We start from the raw sequence: 19,758 nt of genomic DNA, 5'->3' as shown, positions 1-19,758 counted from the left end.
TTCTGGGTTGGAATCTGAAGAAGTAGGAGAGCTGCTAGTGTAACTCAGTTCAAGGCCAAAGGCCTGGGGGTTGGTGGGTGATGGTGTTAAGTCCTGATCTGAGTCCAAAATTTTGAGAAGCAGGAACAGGGATGTCTGAGGATAGGAGAGGCTAGAGAGCTCCAGGGGACAGAGAATTACCCCTGCCCCCTCACCCCCACAGTTCAGTTCAGTTCACTCGCTCAGTCATGTCCGACTCTTTGCGACCCCATGAATTGCAGCACACCAGGCCTCCCTGTCCATCACCAACTCCCAGAGTTCACTTAGACTCACATCCATGGAGTCCGTGATGCCACCCAGCCATCTCATCTTTGGTCGTCCCCTTCTCCTCCTGCCCCCCATCCCTCCCAGCATCAGAGTCTTTTCCAATGAGTCAACTCATTGCATGAGGTGGCCAAAGTACTGGAGTTTCAGCTTTAGCATCATTCCTTCCAAAGAAATCCCAGGGCTGATCTCCTTCAGAATGGACTGGTTGGATCTCCTTGCAGTCCAAGGGACTCTCGAGAGTCTTCTCCAACACCACAGCTCAAAAGCATCAATTCTTTGGTGCTCAGCCTTCTTCACAGTCCAATTCTCACATCCATACATGACCATAGGAAAAACCATAGCCTTGACTAGACGGACCTTTGTTGGCAAAGGAATGTCTCTGCTTTTGAATATGCTATCTAGGTTGGTCATAACTTTCCTTCCAAGAAGTAAGCGTCTTTTAATTTCATGGCTGCAGTCACCATCTGCAGTGATTTTGGAGCCTCCAAAAATAAAGTCTGATGCTGTTTCCACTGTTTCTGCATCTATTTCCCATGAAGTGATGGGACCAGATGCCATGATCTTAGACGCCCACCCCTCCACATACACCTTTTTGTTCTATTGGGCCCTCAACAGATTGCATGAGGCCCACCTCCACTGGGAGGGCATCTACTGACTGACGTCTGTGACTCAGATGCTAATCTCATAAAAATCTCCAGGCAGGAATGGGTGGATACACATAAATAAATGTACAGGATCCCAGCAAAGAAAATGAGACCTCGAACCCTACCTGCTTGTTCCAAGGAACTGTTACTTTTTTCAGGTGTGATGATGTCATTACGCTGACGTGAAGGGGTATTTGGCAGATTCATGTTGATGTATGGCAAAACCAATACAATATAGTAAAGTAATTAGCCTCCAATTAAAAAAAAACCCTCCAGTCAAGGGAAAAGAACAAAAGGAAAAAGGGAAGGATGTAGCCAGTGCAGCGAAATCTTGATAGATTTTTAATCTGAGTGATGCCATGGCTGAGTATGAGCAGGTATCTTCATAATTTGAGGGCTAGTCCCCCACCCAGATTCTCAGATGAAACTGGGACGTTAGAAACATTTGGAGTGACTGCCTTCCTGGATTTTCTTGGTGGCTCAGATGGTAGAGAATCTGCTTGCAATTCTGCAATGCAGGAAACCCAGGTTTGATCCCTGGGTCAGGAAGATCCCTTGGAGGTCATGGCAACCCACTCCAATATTCTTGCCTAGAGAATTCCATGGACAGAGGAGCCTGGTGGGCTATGGTCTATCCACTTGCAGAGTCAGACACGACTGAGGCAACTTAGCACGAATGCTTTTCTATGATGGGGGTCATTGTCACTCCGTCCTGCCATCTCTCCTTCTCCCTCTTCCTATGTCAACCCACCCTTTTCCAGGAGGATACTGAGAACCCCTCTCATGTCCTGCCCTTTTTCATAATGGCCATCAGAGGGCACAGTCGCCTAAGGCAGCTGCTGTCCTTGGTCTTGCAATTACGACACCAGGTGGAGCTCCTTTAGTATTGAATCCCCATGGACAGAGGACCCTGGCAGGCTACAATCCATAGAGTTGCAAAGAGTCAGACACGACTGAAGCAACTTAGCATGCATACAAGAAAATTATTTAATGGGGCTTCCCTGGTGGCTCAGACAGTAAAGGAGCTCCTTCAGTTCAGTTCAGTTCAGTCGCTCAGTCGTGTCCGACTCTTTGCGACCCCATGAATCACAGCACGCCAGGCCTCCCTGTTCATCACCATGCCCGAGTTCACTCAGACTCACATCCATTGAGTCAGTGATGCCCTCCAGCCATCTCATCCTCTGTCGTCCTCTTCTCCACCTGCCCCCAATTCCTCCCAGCATCAGAGTCTTTTCCAATGAGTCAACTCTTCGCATGAGGTGGCCAAAGTACTGGAGTTTCAGCTTTAGCATCATTCCTTCCAAAGAAATCCCAGGGTTGATCTCCTTCAGAATGGACTGGTTGTATCTCCTCACAGTCCAAGGGACTCTCAAGAGTCTTCTCCAACACCACAGTTCAAAAGCATCAATTCTTTGGTGCTCAGCCTTCTTCACAGTCCAACTCTCACATCCATACATGACCACTGGAAAAACCATAGCCTTGACTAGACGGACCTTAGTCGGCAAAGTAATGTCTCTGTTTTTGAATATACTATCTAGGTTGGTCATAACTTTTCTTCCAAGGAGTAAGCGTCTTTTAATTTCACGGCTGCAGTCACCATCTGCAGTGATTTTGGAGCCCAAAAAAATAAAGTCTGACACTGTTTCCACTGTTTCCCATCTATTTCCCATGAAGTGATGGGACCGCATGCCATGATCTTCGTTTTCTGAATGTTGAGCTTTAAGCCAACTTTTTCGCTCTCCTCTTTCACTTTCATCAGGAGGTTTTTTAGCTGCTCTTCACTTTCTGCCATAAGGGTGGTGTCATCTGCATATCTGAGGTTATTGATATTTTTCCCAGCAATCTTGATTCCAGCTTGTGTTTCTTCCAGTCCAGCATTTCTCATGATGTACTCTGCATATAAGTTAAATAAGCACGGTGACAATATACAGCCTTGACGTACTCCTTTTCCTATTTGGAACCAGTCTGTTGTTCCATGTCCACTTCTAACTGTTGCTTCCTGACCTGCATACAGATTTCTCAAGAGGCAGGTCAGGTGGTCTGGTATTCCCATCTCTTTCAGAATTTTCCACAGTTTATAGTGATCCACACAGTCAAAGGCTTTGGCATAGTCAATAAAGCAGAAATAGATGTTTTTCTGGAATTCTCTTGCTTTTTCCATGATCCAGCAGTTGTTGGCAATTTGACGTCTGGTTCCTCTGCCTTTTCTAAAACCAGCTTGAACATCAGAGAGTTCACGGTTCACGTATTGCTGAAGCCTGGCTTGGAGAATTTTGAGCATTACTTTATTAGCATGTGAGATGAGTGCAATTGTGCGGTAGTTTGAGCATTCTTTGGCATTGCCTTTCTTTGGAGTTGGAATGAAAACTGACCTTTTCCAGTCCTGTGGCCACTGCTGAGTTTTCCAAATTGGCTGGCATATTGAGTGCAGCACTTTCACAGCATCATCTTTCAGGATTTGAAACAGCTCAACTGGCATTCCATCACCTCCACTAGCTTTGTCTGTAGTGATGCTTTCTAAGGCCCACTTGACTTCACATTCCAAGATGGCTGGCTCTAGATCAGTGATCACATCATCATGATTATCTGGGTTGTGAAGATCTTTTTTATACAGTTCTTCCGTGTATTCTTGCCACCTCTTCTTAATATCTTCTGCTTCTGTTAGGTCCGTACCATTTCTGTCCTTTATCGGGCCTATCTTTGCATAAAATGTTCCCTTGGTATCTTACCAGACTCATTCCCACAAGGTATATCTTAAGATAACAGGATTAGTCAGAAGGTTCTGGCTGAGAAGGAGAAGCTTGTCTTTGAGCAAGATACATAGTTGTATATTGTTGTATCAGCTGTTGGATGTTGTTTTGATAATGACTAGTTGTATCCTTGTATCACAATTCAGAAAATTCAAGTTCTCAGTAATACAGGAACATATCTGAAACCGTGTCCACAATGGACAGTAGACTCTGTTTTGGATGACTGAATCATAGTCACTCCATTTTGGTTTTTTAAAAATGCAGCCTTCTCTTTCCCTATTTTCTTCAATTTGAGTTTGAATTTGGTAATAAGGAGTTCACGATCTGAGCCACAGTCAGCTCCTGGTCTTGTTTTTGGTGACTGTATAGAGCTTCTCCATCTTTGGCTGCAAAGAATATAATCAATTTGATTTCAGTGTTGACCATCTGGTGATGTCCATGTGTAGAGTCTCCTCTTGTGTTGTTGGAAGAGGGTGTTTGCTATGACCAGTGCATTTTCTTAGCAGAATTCTATTAGTCTTTGCCCTGCTTCATTCTGCATTCCAAGGCCAAATTTTCCTGTTACTCCAGGTGTTTCTTGACTTCCTACTTTTGCATTCCAGTCCCCTGTAATGAAAAGGACATCTTTTTGGGTGTTAGTTCTAAAAGGTCTTGTAGGTCTTCATAAAACCGTTCAACTTCAGTTTCTTCAGCATTACTGGTTGGGGCATAGACTTGGATAACTATGATAATTGAATGGTTTGCCTTGGAGACGAACAGAGATCATTCTGTCGTTTATGAAATTGCATCCAAGTACTGCATTTCGGACTCTTTTGTTGACCATGATGGCTACTCCATTTCTTCTGAGGGATTCCTGCCCGCAGTAGTAGATATAATGGTTATCTGAGTTAAATTCACCCATTCCAGTCCATTTTAGTTTGCTGATTCCTAGAATGTCGATGTTCACCCTTGCCATCTCTTGTTTGACTACTTGCAATTTGCCTTGATTCATGGACCTGACATTCCAGGTTCCTATGCAATATTGCTCTTTACAGCATCGGATCTTGCTTCTCTCACCAGCCACATCCACAGCTGGGTATTGTTTTTGCTTTGGCTCCATCCCTTCATTCTTTCTGGAGTTATTTCTCCACTGATCTCCAGTAGCATATTGGGCACCTAATGACCTGGGGAGTTCCTCTTTGGTATCCTATCATTTTGCCTTCTCCTACTGTTCATGGGGTTCTCAAGGCAAGAATACTAAAGTGGCTTGCCATTCCCTTCTCCAGTGGACCACATTCTTTCAAGTCTCTCCACCATGACCCACCTGTCTTGGGTTGCTCCGCAGGCATGGCTCATTACCTTATTACCAAATTCAGACTCAAATTGAAGAAAATAGGGAAAACAGCTAGACCATTCAGATATGACCTAAATCAAATCCCTTATGATTATACAGTAGAAGTGAGAAATAGATTAAAGGGCCTAGATCTGAGAGATAGAGTGCCTGATGAACTATGGAATGAGGTTTGTGACATTGTACAAGAGACAGGGATCAAGACCATCCCCATGGAAAAGAAAAGCAAAATGACTGTCTGGGGAGGCCTTACAAATAGCTGTGAAAAGAAGAGAGGCAAAAAGCAAAGGAGAAAAGGAAAGATATAAGCATCTGAATGGAGAGTTCCAAAGAATAGCAAGAAGAGATAAGAAAGCCTTCTTCAGGATCAATGCAAAGAAATAGAGGAAAAAACAGAATGGGAAAGACTAGAGATCTCTTTAAGAAAATTAGAGATACGAAGGGAACATTTCATGCAAAGATGGGCCCGATAAAGGACAGAAATGGTCTGGACCTAACAGAAGCAGAAGATATTAAGAAGAGGTGGCAAGAATACACGGAAGAACTGTATAAAAAAGATCTTCACAACCCAGATAATCATGATGATGTGATCACTGATCTAGAGCCAGCCATCTTGGAATGTGAAGTCAAGTGGGCCTTAGAAAGCATCACTACAGACAAAGCTAGTGGAGGTGATGGAATGCCAGTTGAGCTGTTTCAAATCCTGAAAGATGATGCTGTGAAAGTGCTGCACTCAATATGCCAGCCAATTTGGAAAACTCAGCAGTGGCCACAGGACTGGAAAAGGTCAGTTTTCATTCCAACTCCAAAGAAAGGCAATGCCAAAGAATGCTCAAACTACCGCACAATTGCACTCATCTCACATGCTAATAAAGTAATGCTCAAAATTCTCCAAGCCAGGCTTCAGCAATACATGAACCGTGAACTCCCTGATGTTCAAGCTGGTTTTAGAAAAGGCAGAGGAACCAGACATCAAACTGCCAACAACTGCTGGATCATGGAAAAAGCAAGAGAATTCCAGAAAAACATCTATTTCTGCTTTATTGACTATGCCAAAGCCTTTGACTGTGTGGATCACAATAAACTGTGGAAAATTCTGAAAGAGATGGGAATACCAGACCACCTGACCTGCCTCTTGAGAAATCTGTATGCAGGTCAGGAAGCAACAGTTAGAAGTGGACATGGAACAACAGACTGGTTCCAAATAGGAAAAGGAGTACGTCAAGGCTGTATATTGTCACCGTGCTTATTTAACTTATATGCAGAGTACATCATGAGAAACACTGGACTGGAAGAAACACAAGCTGGAATCAAGATTGCTGGGAGAAATATCAATAACCTCAGATATGCAGATGACACCACCCTTATGGCAGAAAGTGAAGAGCAGCTAAAAAACCTCCTGATGAAAGTGAAAGAGGAGAGCGAAAAGTTGGCTTAAAGCTCAACATTCAGAAAACGAAGATCATGGCATGCGGTCCCATCACTTCATGGGAAATAGATGGGGAAACAGTGGAAACAGTGTCAGACTTTATTTTTTTGGGCTCCAAAATCACTGCAGATGGTGACTGCAGCCATGAAATTAAAAGACGCTTACTCCTTGGAAGAAAAGTTATGACCAACCTAGATAGTATATTCAAAAACAGAGACATTACTTTGCCGACTAAGGTCCGTCTAGTCAAGGCTATGGTTTTCCAGTGGTCATGTATGGATGTGAGAGTTGGACTGTGAAGAAGGCTGAGCACCAAAGAATTGATGCTTTTGAACTGTGGTGTTGGAGAAGACTCTTGAGAGTCCCTTGGACTGTGAGGAGATACAACCAGTCCATTCTGAAGGAGATCAACCCTGGGATTTCTTTGGAAGGAATGATGCTAAAGCTGAAGCTGAAACTCCAGTACTTTGGCCACCTCATGCGAAGATTTGACTCATTGGAAAAGACTCTGATGCTGGGAGGGATAGGGGCAGTAGAAGAAGGGGATGACCGAGGATGAGATGGTTGGATGGCATCACGGACTCGATGGATGTGAGTCTGAGTGAACTCCGGGGGATGGTGATGGACAGGGAGGCCTGGCGTGCTGTGATTCATGGGGTCGCAAAGAGTCGGACACGACTGAGTGACTGAACTGAACTGAACTGAACTGATCCTTCTCTTTGACGGTTAAAGCAGATGTACAAAACTTTTTTAATAGGCCTTAAATACACTGTTTTGGATAACAAAAATTTAAGTTAAATCCTAGATAAGTCAGAATGACTTCTCCATACGTGAAAATTTCCTCCATCATTTCCCCCTTTTCTTTGCAAATCTTTTAGAGTAATACTGATGATCCAACTGTCTCTCTCCTGATGGCTCTTTGTATCACTTGGTGGTAGGCCTCCTCAGTTTATATACACCGGAGAATCCCAGGGACGGGGGAGGCTGGTGGGCTGCCGTCTATGGGGTCGCACAGAGTCAGACATGATTGAAATGACTTAGCAGTAGCAGTCTATTTGTATCAAATGACCAAAATACTGGAGTTTTAGCATCAGTCCTTTGAGTATTCAGGGTTGATTTCCCTTAAGATTCGGAGAAGGCAATGGCACCCCACTTCAGTACTCTTGCCTGGAAAATCCCATGGACGGAGGAGCCTGGTAGGCTGCAGTCCATGGGTTTGCACAGAGTTGGACACGACTGAGAGACTTCACTTTTGCTTTTCACTTTCATGCACTGGAGAAGGAAATGGCAACCCACTCCAGTGTTCTTGCCTGGAGAGTCCCAGGGACAGGAGAGCCTGTGGGCTGTCGTCTGTGGGGTCACACAGAGTCAGACATGACTGAAGTGACTTAGCACATCCTAGTTATCCACATTAGGGAAAAACTATTCAGACATAGTGAAAAAGTCCATTTCCTTTTCACTTGGCTTGTATTATCGGAAACAGATACACAGGCAGAAACAGGCAACCCAGAGCTCAGTAATCTGTCAGTGTCGGAGTTCCCTGGCATGAGACCAGAAGATTGCCTGCATGCTGTTCCAGATGGGTGTAATGATGGGCCTTGGTCTATCAGGGAGTCTCCCAACTATTATTAAGTTGACCGAGGGATCCCTTGACTCAGAAGGGAATATATGGTTGAAAATGTGCTTCCCACAGAAGCACAACAAGCCCTATGCTTTCCCAAATCCCCAAAAGAAAAGTGTCAATTAAGAAAACCCAACAGGAAAGAATAACCATCTTTGGATAACTCATCAAAGTTATCCAAAAAGAAAAACTCATCAACTGTGAGTTTACACCACTTACCAGATTTGTCTCAGAGATGAGCACCAGAACCTTGTTTCCCTCACCACAGAATAGAATGAACTGTGGCTAGCCATGCCTCTCAGAGGCAAGCACCTGGGCTTTTCCCTAAGACAAAGGTGAGAAGGCAGCTGCTGGACAGGTCAGAGAGCTGCCACTAGCCTGGAGCCGATGTATCATGGGCAAGATGCCACTTGGGATGGGAGTCCCATTGAGACTGCCAAAATTGTTTGGGAACTGAACTTCAGGAACAGTGATTTTTTTCATGAATCTTAAATACCAACAATCTGCTTTTGACCAGACTATGATGTACAACCTGGTAGTCAGAAATTTTCAATTGGTGGGAGTCTGGCTTATGTAAAAACAACTCAAGGATATGGCTCAGGATATCATCTACAGCCACTGAGAAGGAACTAAATGTCCTTGACTTAGCTTTATGGCTAAACTGTTATTATTTTTCCTTGCCCGACTTTATTTCTGCATTTTCCTACTTCTCTGATTAAATCTGCTCTTTGCAACTTGGGGAAGTCCCAGAAGGAAAATTTTTTGATAAACAAGATGTCAGAGGCATGGGGGAATGGGGATTTGTCTTTGGGAAGCCTTGGCTGGTTCCTTGCTTAGTATCAGTGCTGGAACAGTCAGTCTGCCATGTTCAAGTGACATAGCATCTTAACCAACCTAAGCATCCCTATAACCACTGTGACTTGAGCTTTTTAGAGCAAAATAAAAACAGATGCAATGACCACTTGACAAGTTCATGTTCTGATGGGACCGGACACACCCAACAGTGGACAAGAGGAACGTCCATGCTCTTTTCACTATAAAATTGAAAAGTGAGATCAAGTTATGTCTGTGGAAACAGCTGTCTCTTTGGCCAAATGCTTTCTGAGTTCAGGCTTTAATGTTGCACAAACCACATCATTGCTTTTTTTCATAGAGGAGCTGGTCTCACATGCAGTCGACTCTTTTTGAGTCTTCTGGGTGTAAAAGCCGCAGGTGCAAGGGGCTCCCCTTCCTGTGACACCTGTCATGAGCTTTCCTTCTTGTCCTTGCTGTTTGAGCTCCACCAAGGCAAGGATTTGTGGGTGTATCCCTGCTATTTCCGAGTTCTGGAACAAGTAGCTGCTAAATAAACATTGAACACATTGCACTGTTAGTTACTATAAATCTAAAATATGTCCCTGACTTTCTGTGCTGTGATGGGTTAAATGGTGTCCTGTCCCCAATTAGTATGTTGAAGCTCCAACCCCCAGTGCCTCAGAATGTGACCTTATTTGGAAATAGAGTCTTTGCAGGTGTCATTGCCTGATTGATGGCATGAGAGTGAGCCCCTAATTCAGTATGATTGGTGTCCTAATGAAGAGTGAAAATCTAGACACAGACAGGCAGACAGTGGGAGAAGGCCATGTGAGGATGAAGGTACAGACCAAGCAATGTGTCTATAACCCAAAGAGCAGCAAAGGTTGGCAACCTGCCTCCAGAAGCTTGGAGATTCTCCTCCACAAACTCAGAAGGAAGCAGCCTTGCTGTTTCATTTTGGATTTTTCTATGGCTTAAGCCACTCAGATTGTGGCAATCTATTACAGTATCCACAGGAGACTTCTACATGAACTATTTGTTGGTTGGCTGATATCTTTCCAGGCCAAGTATAACCTCCAGACCATTCAGGGTATTGAGATGTTTAATCATCATTAATCTCATAGTGTGTAGGAACCCTGGAAATAAAAAAAAGCAGGGGGCTATTGATACGAAACTCAGTAAGTGGTAACCTTTCACTGTGGGATGAATGAGATCCTGAAGAAATCTGACGTGGGGTCCCAGGAGCTTCTAACATACTAGACTATTTACCAATTCTGGACACTCATATAAACATAATTGGACAGTATGTGTTCTTCTGTATCTGCGTACTTCACTACATATAATGACTGCAAGATTCTTTGCTCCTTTTTATAATTGAGGAGTATTCTACCGTGTACATGTGGCAGGTTTGGTAAATCCAAGTACTACGGATGGACACGAGCTGTGTCCAGCTTTTGGCAACTGTGAACAATGCTTCCGTTAATTTGCATGGGATGGTTTCTGGTGAGCATGTGTTTTTAATCCTTTGGCCACAGACGAGAGTGGATGTTACAGATTTCTTGTCAGAATACTTTTTACGTTGAATGTCCCCTGTTTCATGTGGCGTGTGGTTTTCTTTCCTCTCTTGGTGGCCTGAGCCGGGAGGCCTTCTTGCTCGGCTGGTGCATCCCTGGTGTAGGTGAGGAGCCTGGGGTTGGACGCCCAGCTTGGCCTCATGCACAGAGCTCGGTGCTGAAGCTCCTGCATGTGGACCACGGGTAGAGACATGGCGCCGGTGTGTCACCAGCCTGGGCCCACCTTGGGAGGGCAGCCGCACACAGTAGGCCCGTGTTTAGCATTGGTCCTGACGGGAACCACCAGGGCCTGCAGGCAGATGGATTTTGGCACCACTGTGGGCATTCCTGCTGTGTTTAGAGGAACTTCCTGTCTTGCTTCTTGGAATGGAGGAGGAAGTGTGAGCATGTATGTAATCATTCATGAGAGGAGGGGAGGGGAGAGAGAAGGTTGGCTCTGGTGTGCAGGGGAAGAAACAGATCCTTAATGCAGTTTTTTATTTAAGAAACAAAAATACCCCGTGTCCATCCATTTCCTGCCTTCGCCCACCAGGTCAGCAGCTGTTCCTGCTCAGCATTCCACTTGGCTATTCTTCCTGGGGCCACAGAATCTGCCAAGGACTCATCTCTCTTCAAAGTAAATGAAGAACGTCCGGATTTCCTTTGGATGGATGGTGATGGTGAAACCCCCTGGGTGCAGTGAAGGATGGCTGGAGCTGCCTGAAAGGACAGAGATGATCTGTCCAGTGTTGCCCCTTGGAGCCACCAGCTCTCCCAGGTCGCCTCTTTCCAGCATCTGCCCACAACACTGCTCCCTATCACACCCTGGCTTTCATGCTTCACCCTTGGGCTGAAACCTATTTATCCATACATCCAACCATCCTTCGATCCAACCATTCATCCATCTCTTTGTCTAATCATACATACATTCATTCTCATTCACCTCTCCAACCTCCGTCCATTCATCCATCGTCCATCCACCCACCCATCCATCTGTCCTCCTTACGTCCATCCATTCATCCATCACATATCCATTTATACCTCCATGCTTCTCTCCATCTTCCTTACTTCTATCCATCCATCCAACTTCTACCCACTCAACAATCCATCTTTCATCCTTTCTCCTTCCTTCCACTTCCTTAATTTGCTCACAAATCCATAACTTTATGAATCATAATTTATAAATCCATAAATCATAAATCCATAAAATAATAAATCCATAAATCATAATCCATAACTTGCTCATCCATCTTCCTTACTTCCTGTCATCTGTCAATCCATCCATCATCCATCCATCACCCAATAATCTAGCCATCCAGCATCCATCCACCTACCTTCCTTTCTCACAACCCTTTTTCCTATCAACCATCCTTCCATTCATCCATTTACCAAATAGTGACTATGTATCTACCTATGTACCCAGACTATGTTATATGCAGTAGACAAAGAAGATATAAAGAGTCAGATCAAAATGAGGGGAAAGACAGCGCAAAGGAGGCACCTGACCCAAACCTGAACCTGGGGGAGCATGATTAGGAGTTGTCCAGATGTCCAAGGGCATTCCAAGAAGAAACAGCACGAGTAAAGACTGAGAGGCATGAATCAGGCTGAAGCGGTTTCCAAGAGCTAAGTGTGGGGTGGGCAATCTGCACGGGAGACATCAGAGCTGAGGGTACACTTGAATTCTGGGTGGGACTGCAACCTTGGACATATCTATAGGTGTGTGTACATGCGCGTGTGTGCACGCGCGTGCACACACACACACGCACACACACACATGCTGAATGGAGTCCTGGCAAGTGGAGACTGAATTGAACCCTTCCTTAACCTACTGTGGTAGATTCAAGAAGGCTTAGACTCTGAGAAGGAGAGTGGCTTATTCAGGGTCACACAGGTCTTAGGGGGCAGAGTTGGGATCTGAGCCAGGTCTGTCCAGCTCCCGAGCCCAGATGAGGCACAGGGAGGGAATCCCCGGGTGGGGGGTCAGCTTGAACCAGAGGTGCACAAACCTCTGAGGTGGCTAGGTTCCTGAGCTGGCCAGTGCCAGCGGTGCAGTGTGCTCACATCCCAGGTCCCTGTGAGTGAGCGCTCCTCCACGGACACCACAGAGCCCAGACCCCGCAGCACGGACTGCAGGACAGGAGCACAGGGAGGGGTGAGCACCCAGCCCCAGAGCAGAGGACCAAACAGTGGCAGGCATGGAAACACCCAGGCCCAGGGCATAACATCTTCCTGTATGTCATTCTCAGAGTAAATCTCCATGGAAAGAATAGCAGTCCCATTATATAGATGAAGAAACTGAGGCCAGGGAGGCACATTCTTCCTAGGGGGTCTGAGCTGGATGGGCACGCCCAGGAGGTGGCAGGCACTTAGAACTGCTCTCATCACTGAGTCCCTCCTCCCAGAGATGCTCAGAGGGTGCCCTGTATGCCCCTGGGATGCAGTCAGTCTTGGGTATCCATCCCATTTTCCCCAAAATGTACTGACTGTGCAAAGAGGGAAGGCAGGGCAGTCATTCTGGCCCTGCCCTGGAGAGGACAGTCTGGTGACCAGACGGCTACGGGTTGTTCTGCAGGAGCTTCCCTGTGCTGATGGCAGGAGAAAGGGTGGAGGGTGAGGCTCCGCTGTTGCTACCATCCCCCCTCCATCCCCCCCTGCCCCCCCACCCCCCGCCCATCTCTACATCTGCTTCTGAGGCTGGTACCAGCTTGTGAGCAAGAGGTGACAAGTAGGAAGAAACAAAGCCAGCACGCTGATAAGGTCAGGTGGGAAGATGAAGTTGGCCTTCTCTCTGATGAAAGTGGGGCAAGGAAAGAGATCATCCCCCCACCCCTGTCTCCATGGTAAGAGCTGTGAAAGGGGGACATTGGCTCTGGGTGAGGTTGTTGGGATTCTCCCAGATTGCATTGAGACCACAGGTATCAGTGAAACCAAGGCAACAACAGAGAAATTTACAGAAATTCCCTGTGACCAGGAGATGAGTAAAGAGCTCAAAGCTCCATGAAGAGTGCAGACTGGAAAGAAATGAGGTGTCTTCACGTATCTTCTGGGGAAAGGATGTGACTGGGCTGTGCAGTAACAGCCTTCCCTGGTGGGGGGGGTCAGAGGGTGATATTGGGCTCAGAGGGTGATGTTGGGGTTGGGAGGGGAAGGAGGACAGAGGTTGGAGTCTGGGCACAGAGATATCCATCAGCCCCCAGGGTGCCAGGCACCTGTGTGTATACCATCACCCAAAACCTCTCAGCATCCCTGTGGATAAAGACTCTGACCTCCCCATTTACAGATGAGGAGACTGAGGCTCAGAGCCCAGAGGCCTAGACACCCAGCAGAGATGCCTGGACGTTCACCTTGGACTGTGTGACTCTGATCACTTACCAGGAAGTCTGTTCAAAATTTCCTTCTTTTTTTTTTTTTGGATCACTCAAATGCTATTTGTGTTGTATAAAAAGATTTCATTTCCCCTGGTGGCTCAGATGGTAAGGAATCTGCCTGTAATTCAGGAGTCCCAGGTTCAATCCCTGGGTTGGGAAGATCCGCTGGAGGAGGGCATGGCAACCCACTCCTGTATTCTTGCCTAGAGAATCCCATGGACAGAGGAGCCTGGCAGGCTATAGTCTGTGGGGTCGCAGAGTCAGACATGACTGAGCGATGAACACTTTCACTTCTCATAAAGATTCACTATGAGAATAAAGGAGAAAACAAACAAAACACATGGATGTTGGAATCACTGAAAAATCAAGACCAGGAAGAGAGAGGAAGCGGGGAGGGGTGCCCTGATGCCCCCGACACCAACCCTCACTCCCTTTCATGATGGCCTTGATGCATGTCTTTGCCAAGGTGGCATCTGAGTCAGGATCATCACACTTGGGCTTTGCCTGCCTTGCGCTCATCTGCTCGTGGGTCCTGACTCAGTGATCCAGGAGTGGGATGTGGGGTGGGGCAGGTTACCTGCAGATTCACCGTCACAGGCTGAGACCGGACAGGGTCTTCGTCCACCTCATACAGATGGCGGAGCCGCAGCAGGACTCGGCGGGACTCTGCCTTGGCCTCTGCTTGATTGTCTTGGGGGCAGAAGGAAGGTGGCAGTGAGGACCTCTGACCATGCCTGGTACTTGACACACTCACCTCCTCTTCACATCTTCAACGTCCCTAAGAAGCGGCAAACATGGTGCCCACTTGACACCAAAGAAACCAGAGCTCAGAGAGGGGTGGGCACTTGCCCAAGGCCACACAGCTGGCATGGAAGGAAGAAGGAGAAGGGAGAATTCCAACCCAGACTCAGGCAATGTTGAGGCTTCCCACCACCCGCACAGGGACAGATGCCAATGTCTGGAAAGTCTTCATCCTCACTCACTTTATGGTCATCACTGGTCCTGTCCTGAAATCGTCCAGTTCTCTGGAACATACTCTCTGCCTTGGCCCCTGTGAAGGGTCTCCTAACCCCAAGGCTGACCCAACCATGAGCAAGGTTTTTTCCTGCCTCTGAGATGAGGAAGCATGTGTTGTAATACTGCATTCATCTGCTGGGTCCCTGGTGACCACACGAGAAGGACTTCCCTGCTGACAGCCTCCCCCCACCCCCGGATATGTGGGGTAAGGGCAAAATAACCCTGTTTTGTGTTTGGACCGTGAGAATTTGGGTTCTTTGTTACTGCAGCATAGAAGGCTTGCAAAACCTCTTCTCTGCCTTCCTAGTTGAAGTGCTTACGGATTGCAGCTCTAGAAACAGACAAGGTCTTCTGGCTCCTGAAAAGGATGATGTGGTGACGGTGGTGGTGGTGGTGATTATGGTGTTGATGGTGATGATGCTGAAGACATGGTTGTGATGAAGACGGTGACTGAGATTTGGGATTCTAATGGTCTAGGGAGGAAGGGGGGCCTCACACCATCCACTGATGCTCCCCAGAGTTGGCCTCAACTCACTTCTCTTTAGAAGAAAGGATTTGCTTGGTCTAGCCCCTTTTCCTCCTCTTAGGTACAAGCTGCCTCCATGAGGCATGCTCTCAGTGGGCTTGGCAACACACACAGGTCTATAGGGAAGGCTCTACCATGCCAGGGGGTTCCCCCTTTCTCTTCTGTGACACACGGAGCAATGCCCTAGAGGTCTGTGTTAGGAAGTCACTTGTCTACAGGATCGAGCCACAGCCTCCAATGCCCACTTTATTAGCTACAAAGGTGATATTTGGCCTCTGCTTCTCCCTTTCCCTCCTGCTTCTCATCCTGCAGACCTTACACTAGAGTGTGCCAGCCCTTGGAGGGTCTCTGGAAATAGAGGGGTGGCTGAGGCACGGTCAGCCCCATGTTTGAGATGCTCAGAGTGTAAATAGTAGTTCAGTTGCTCAGTTGTGTCCAACTCTTTGCGACTCCATGGACTGCAGCATGCCAGGCCTCCCTGTCCATCACCAGCTCCCAGAGTTTCCTCAAACTCTTTGAGTCAGTGATGCCATCCAACAATCTCATCCTCTGTCATCCCCTTCTCCTCCCACCTTCAATCCTTTCCAGCATCAGGATCTTTTCCAATGAGTCAGTTCTTCGCATCAGGTGGCCAAAGTATTGGAGTTTCAGCTTCAGCATGTCCTTCCAATGAATATTCAGAACTGATTTCCTTTAGGATGGACTGATTGGATCTCCTTGCAGTCCAAGGGACTCTCAAGAGTCTTCTCCAACACCACAGTTCAAAAGCATCAATTATTTGGCGCTCAGCTTTCTTTATAGTCCAACTCTCACATCCATACATGACTGCTAGAAAAACCATAGCTTTGACTAGACGGATCCTTGTTGGCAAGAGTGTAAAGGGGCAGATAAGGTGCACCAGGGGCTTTGGCAATATGATGCGTTGCTTCCTGGCAGTTGTTTCCTCCACCAGGATGTCCTCGCAGATGCCCTGCTGGGGGTTCCCCTCTGTACACCGTCACTGTGCTCTAGATGGCATCCAGGCCCACCTGTCCCTGGCTTGCTGAGTGACCTGCCTCTCAGTGGGCCTTCGTCTCATTTGGCAGAAGGAACCGGGTGACCTCACAGAGCCTGGATGATTCTGGGGAGAGCACTTTTGTCTGGTGTCGGGCTCAGGGACCTGGTTGACCTGTGAAGACAGGAGTGAGTCTGGATGTCTGAACACCTGCCTCACCTTTCCGAAGATTCTGCATGTGCTTCGTGTGGTTTGAGTTGTACGTCCAGCCTGGGATGCTGAGGATCTGCAGGTGGACGCTTGGGGGCAGTGTCACAGCCTCTTGATGCTGGGGGCGTGGGTGAATCCTGGCAGTCTCTGCAAGGCAGATGGATGCAAGAAGAGGGCCAAACGTTTCCTCTGGGCATTCAGAGTTCTCCCACCAAGTCACCCATTCCATTCAGTCTCACACCCCTCCCACCTGTGGCCCACACCACAGGCAGCCTAAAGCATCTATTGTTGAAAATGCCTCAAACCACCTTGAATCTCTAGTGCAGCCATTTAAAATTACAAATGAAGAGACAAGGCCCAGAGAGGGAATTTCATTTCTTCCAGATCACACAGGAAGTTAGCTTAGATCTCTCTTTGCTGTTCAAGGTCTGAGATGTCAGCTCCCCTTGTTTGTCATCTATTGCTATCTCCACTTAGAAGGACCTCAGCTCTCCTCCTTCTAGGAAATGTTCTGTTCAACTCTGGGCTCAGGCTGGAGTTGCTGGTGCCTTAGAACACCTCAGGCCACAATGATTGGTCAGGCTTGGATCATGTGATTTGGTCAGGACCAATCAGATTCCAGATGTTCTAGTTGGTTTTAGAAAAGGCAGGAGAACCAGAGATCAAGTTGCCAACATCTGCTGGATCATCAAAAAAGCAAGAGAGTTCTAGGAAAACATCTAATTCTGCTTTATTGACTATGCCAAAGCCTTTGACTGTGTGGATCACAGTAAACTGTGGAAAATTCTGAAAGAGATGGGAATACCAGACCACCTGACCTGCCTCTTGAGAAACCTGTATGCAGGTCAAGAAGCAACAGTTAGAAGTGGACATGGAACAACAGACTGGTTCCAAATAGGAAAAGGAGTACTTCAAAGCTTTATATTGTCACCCTGCTTATTTAACTTATAGGCAGAGTACATCATGGGAAACACTGGGCTGAAAGAAGCACAAGCTGGAATCAAGACTGCCAGAAGAAATATCAATAACCTCAGATATGCAGATGACACCACCCTTGTGGCAGAAAGTGAGGAAGAACTAAAGAGCCTCCTGATGAAAGTGAAAGAGGAGAGCGAAAATGTTGGCTTAAAGCTCAACATTCAGAAAACGAAGATCATGGCATGCGGTCCCATCACTTCATGGCAAATAGATGGGGAAACAGTGGAAACAGTGGCTGACTTTATTTTTCTGGGCTCCAAAATCACTGCAGGTGGTGACTGCCACCATGAAATTAAAAGATGCTTACTCCTTGGAAGGAAAGGTATGACCAATCTAGACAGCATATTGAAAAACAGAGACATTACTTTGTCCACAAAGGTCCATCTAGTCAAGGCTATGGTTTTTCCAGTGTCATGTATGGATGTGAGAGTTGGACTACAAAGACAGCTGAGCACCGAAGAATTGATGCTTTTGAACTGTGGTGTTGGAGAAGACTCTTGAAAGTCCCTTGGACTGCAAGGAGATCCAACCAGTCCATCCTAAAGGAGATCAGTCCTGAATATTCATTGGATGGAATGATGCTGACGCTGAAGCTCCAATATTGTGGCCACCTGATTTGAAGAATCAACTCATTGGAAAAGATCCTGATGCTGGGAAAGATTGAAGGCAGGAGGAGAAGGGGACAACAGAGGATGAGATGGTTGGATGGCATCACTGACGTATGGACATGAGTCTGAGTAAGCTTCAGGAGTTGGTGATGGACAGAGAGGCCTGGCGTGCTGCAGTCCATGGGGTTGCAAGGAGTCAGACACACAGAGTGACTGAACTGATCTGACTGAAAAAGATAATATCTCCTTTGAATCTTCTTTGGGTTGTAATCTTTTCACAATAACAGTATCAAAGGTTATTAACTCCAGGTCCCATAATAAATATAATAATGATGAAAAAGTTTGAAATATTGTAAGAATCAGAAAAATGTGACACATGATGTGAAGTGAGCAAATACTATTGGAAGAATAGTGCAGATAGACTTGCTCCATGCACTGCTGCTGCTAAGTCGCTTCAGTCGCATCCGACTCTGTGCAACCCCATAGACGAAAGCCCTCCAGGCTCCCCCATCCCTGGGATTCTCCAGGTAAGAACACTGGACTGGGTTGCCATTGCCTTCTCCAATGTAGGAAAGTGAAAAGTGAAAGTGATGTCACTCAGCCATGCCTGACTCTTCGCAATCCCATGGATTGCAGCCTACCAGGAGAATCAGGGAAAAGATGTACAGGGGGATATGGGTGAGTCCCAAATCTACACTTACTTACTAGCTGTATGATCTTAAATCAATGAACTTCTTTTGAACCTCAGTTTGTCCATATTTAAAATGGAAGACTTGAATCTGAGATCCCTGAGATCCTTCCCTGCCCCAAAGGAGCTCGGACTCCTGGGGGCACCAGCTCATTTCCATCACTCACCCCAGGGCAGGGATGACAGCTGCTCTGAGAGGAGGCCGTCTTACCGCTCAGCTCTCGAAGCAGCACTATGGGTCTGTGCTGCAGCGCCACCCCGCTCCTCTGGCCGAGGTCCCTGGTGAGGGTCGAGGGTCCCAGCAGAAGCCAGAGCACCGAGTGGACAACCGAGGTGTCGTTCAGCATGACGTTGACAGACAGGGCCCATGGCTGTTTGACCAACAGCCGCCGATGGAGCATGACCTGCAGGGAAGAGTCATCTCACAGGCTCCGCCTGGCCCCTGGCTGGCCCGTGGTGACCAGAGGGGCCTCCTCCTACCTCCATCTGCCCGCTCCCTTGGCTGGAGACGCCGTGAGCCTGCTCTGACAGCAGCACCATCCTGCTCTGTCTGTCCTGGATGAAGGCGGACTGAGTCATGGGGTAGTAATTCTGTGGGCAGAAATATTGCCAGGCTGGTGGTCATGGTTATGGGCCAAGTGGGCCACCTGATCAGGCATCTCCCTCGGGCCCCCACAGGCACAGCAGCAGCTCAGGGCGGCACTGGTAGCAGCAGGGAGGTGCTCTCACTTGTGAGATGGATTCCCTGGGATTCAAATCCAGCTCCAATGCTTCCTGACCTTACAAGCTGGGGGACTCAGGCTGCCCAAGCCTCAGTTTCAGTTCAGTTCAGTTCAGTTGCTCAGTCGTGTCCGACTCTTTGTGACACTATGAACCGCAGCACGCCAGGCCTCCCTGTCCATCACCTCAGTTTACCCACCTGTAAAAGGGGCTCCCAA

General features: G+C 47.2%; 1 protein-coding gene across 1 annotated transcript in view; it reads right to left on the bottom strand.

The window, feature by feature from the left end:
• Nucleotides 1-10,829: 10,829 nt before the first annotated feature.
• The window catches only part of LOC105607321 (epididymis-specific alpha-mannosidase-like), a 31,136-nt gene continuing 22,207 nt past the window's right edge, over nucleotides 10,830-19,758 (bottom strand). Inside the window, exons 9-13 of the mRNA XM_042251621.1 lie at nucleotides 19,301-19,411; nucleotides 19,032-19,224; nucleotides 16,556-16,693; nucleotides 14,377-14,489; nucleotides 10,830-11,148 (exon numbers count right to left, since the gene is read on the bottom strand). Coding sequence (XP_042107555.1) covers nucleotides 10,930-11,148; nucleotides 14,377-14,489; nucleotides 16,556-16,693; nucleotides 19,032-19,224; nucleotides 19,301-19,411 — 774 coding nt within the window. The 3' untranslated portion in view covers nucleotides 10,830-10,929. The remainder of the gene's footprint in view (nucleotides 11,149-14,376; nucleotides 14,490-16,555; nucleotides 16,694-19,031; nucleotides 19,225-19,300; nucleotides 19,412-19,758) is intronic.

The sequence above is a fragment of the Ovis aries genome, chromosome 6 (genome assembly GCF_016772045.2).
Source record: "Ovis aries strain OAR_USU_Benz2616 breed Rambouillet chromosome 6, ARS-UI_Ramb_v3.0, whole genome shotgun sequence".
In the NCBI taxonomy this organism is placed as follows: domain Eukaryota; kingdom Metazoa; phylum Chordata; class Mammalia; order Artiodactyla; family Bovidae; genus Ovis; species Ovis aries.
Note: the sequence above shows the minus strand (reverse complement) of the source record. Positions and strands in the feature narration are given on the sequence as shown.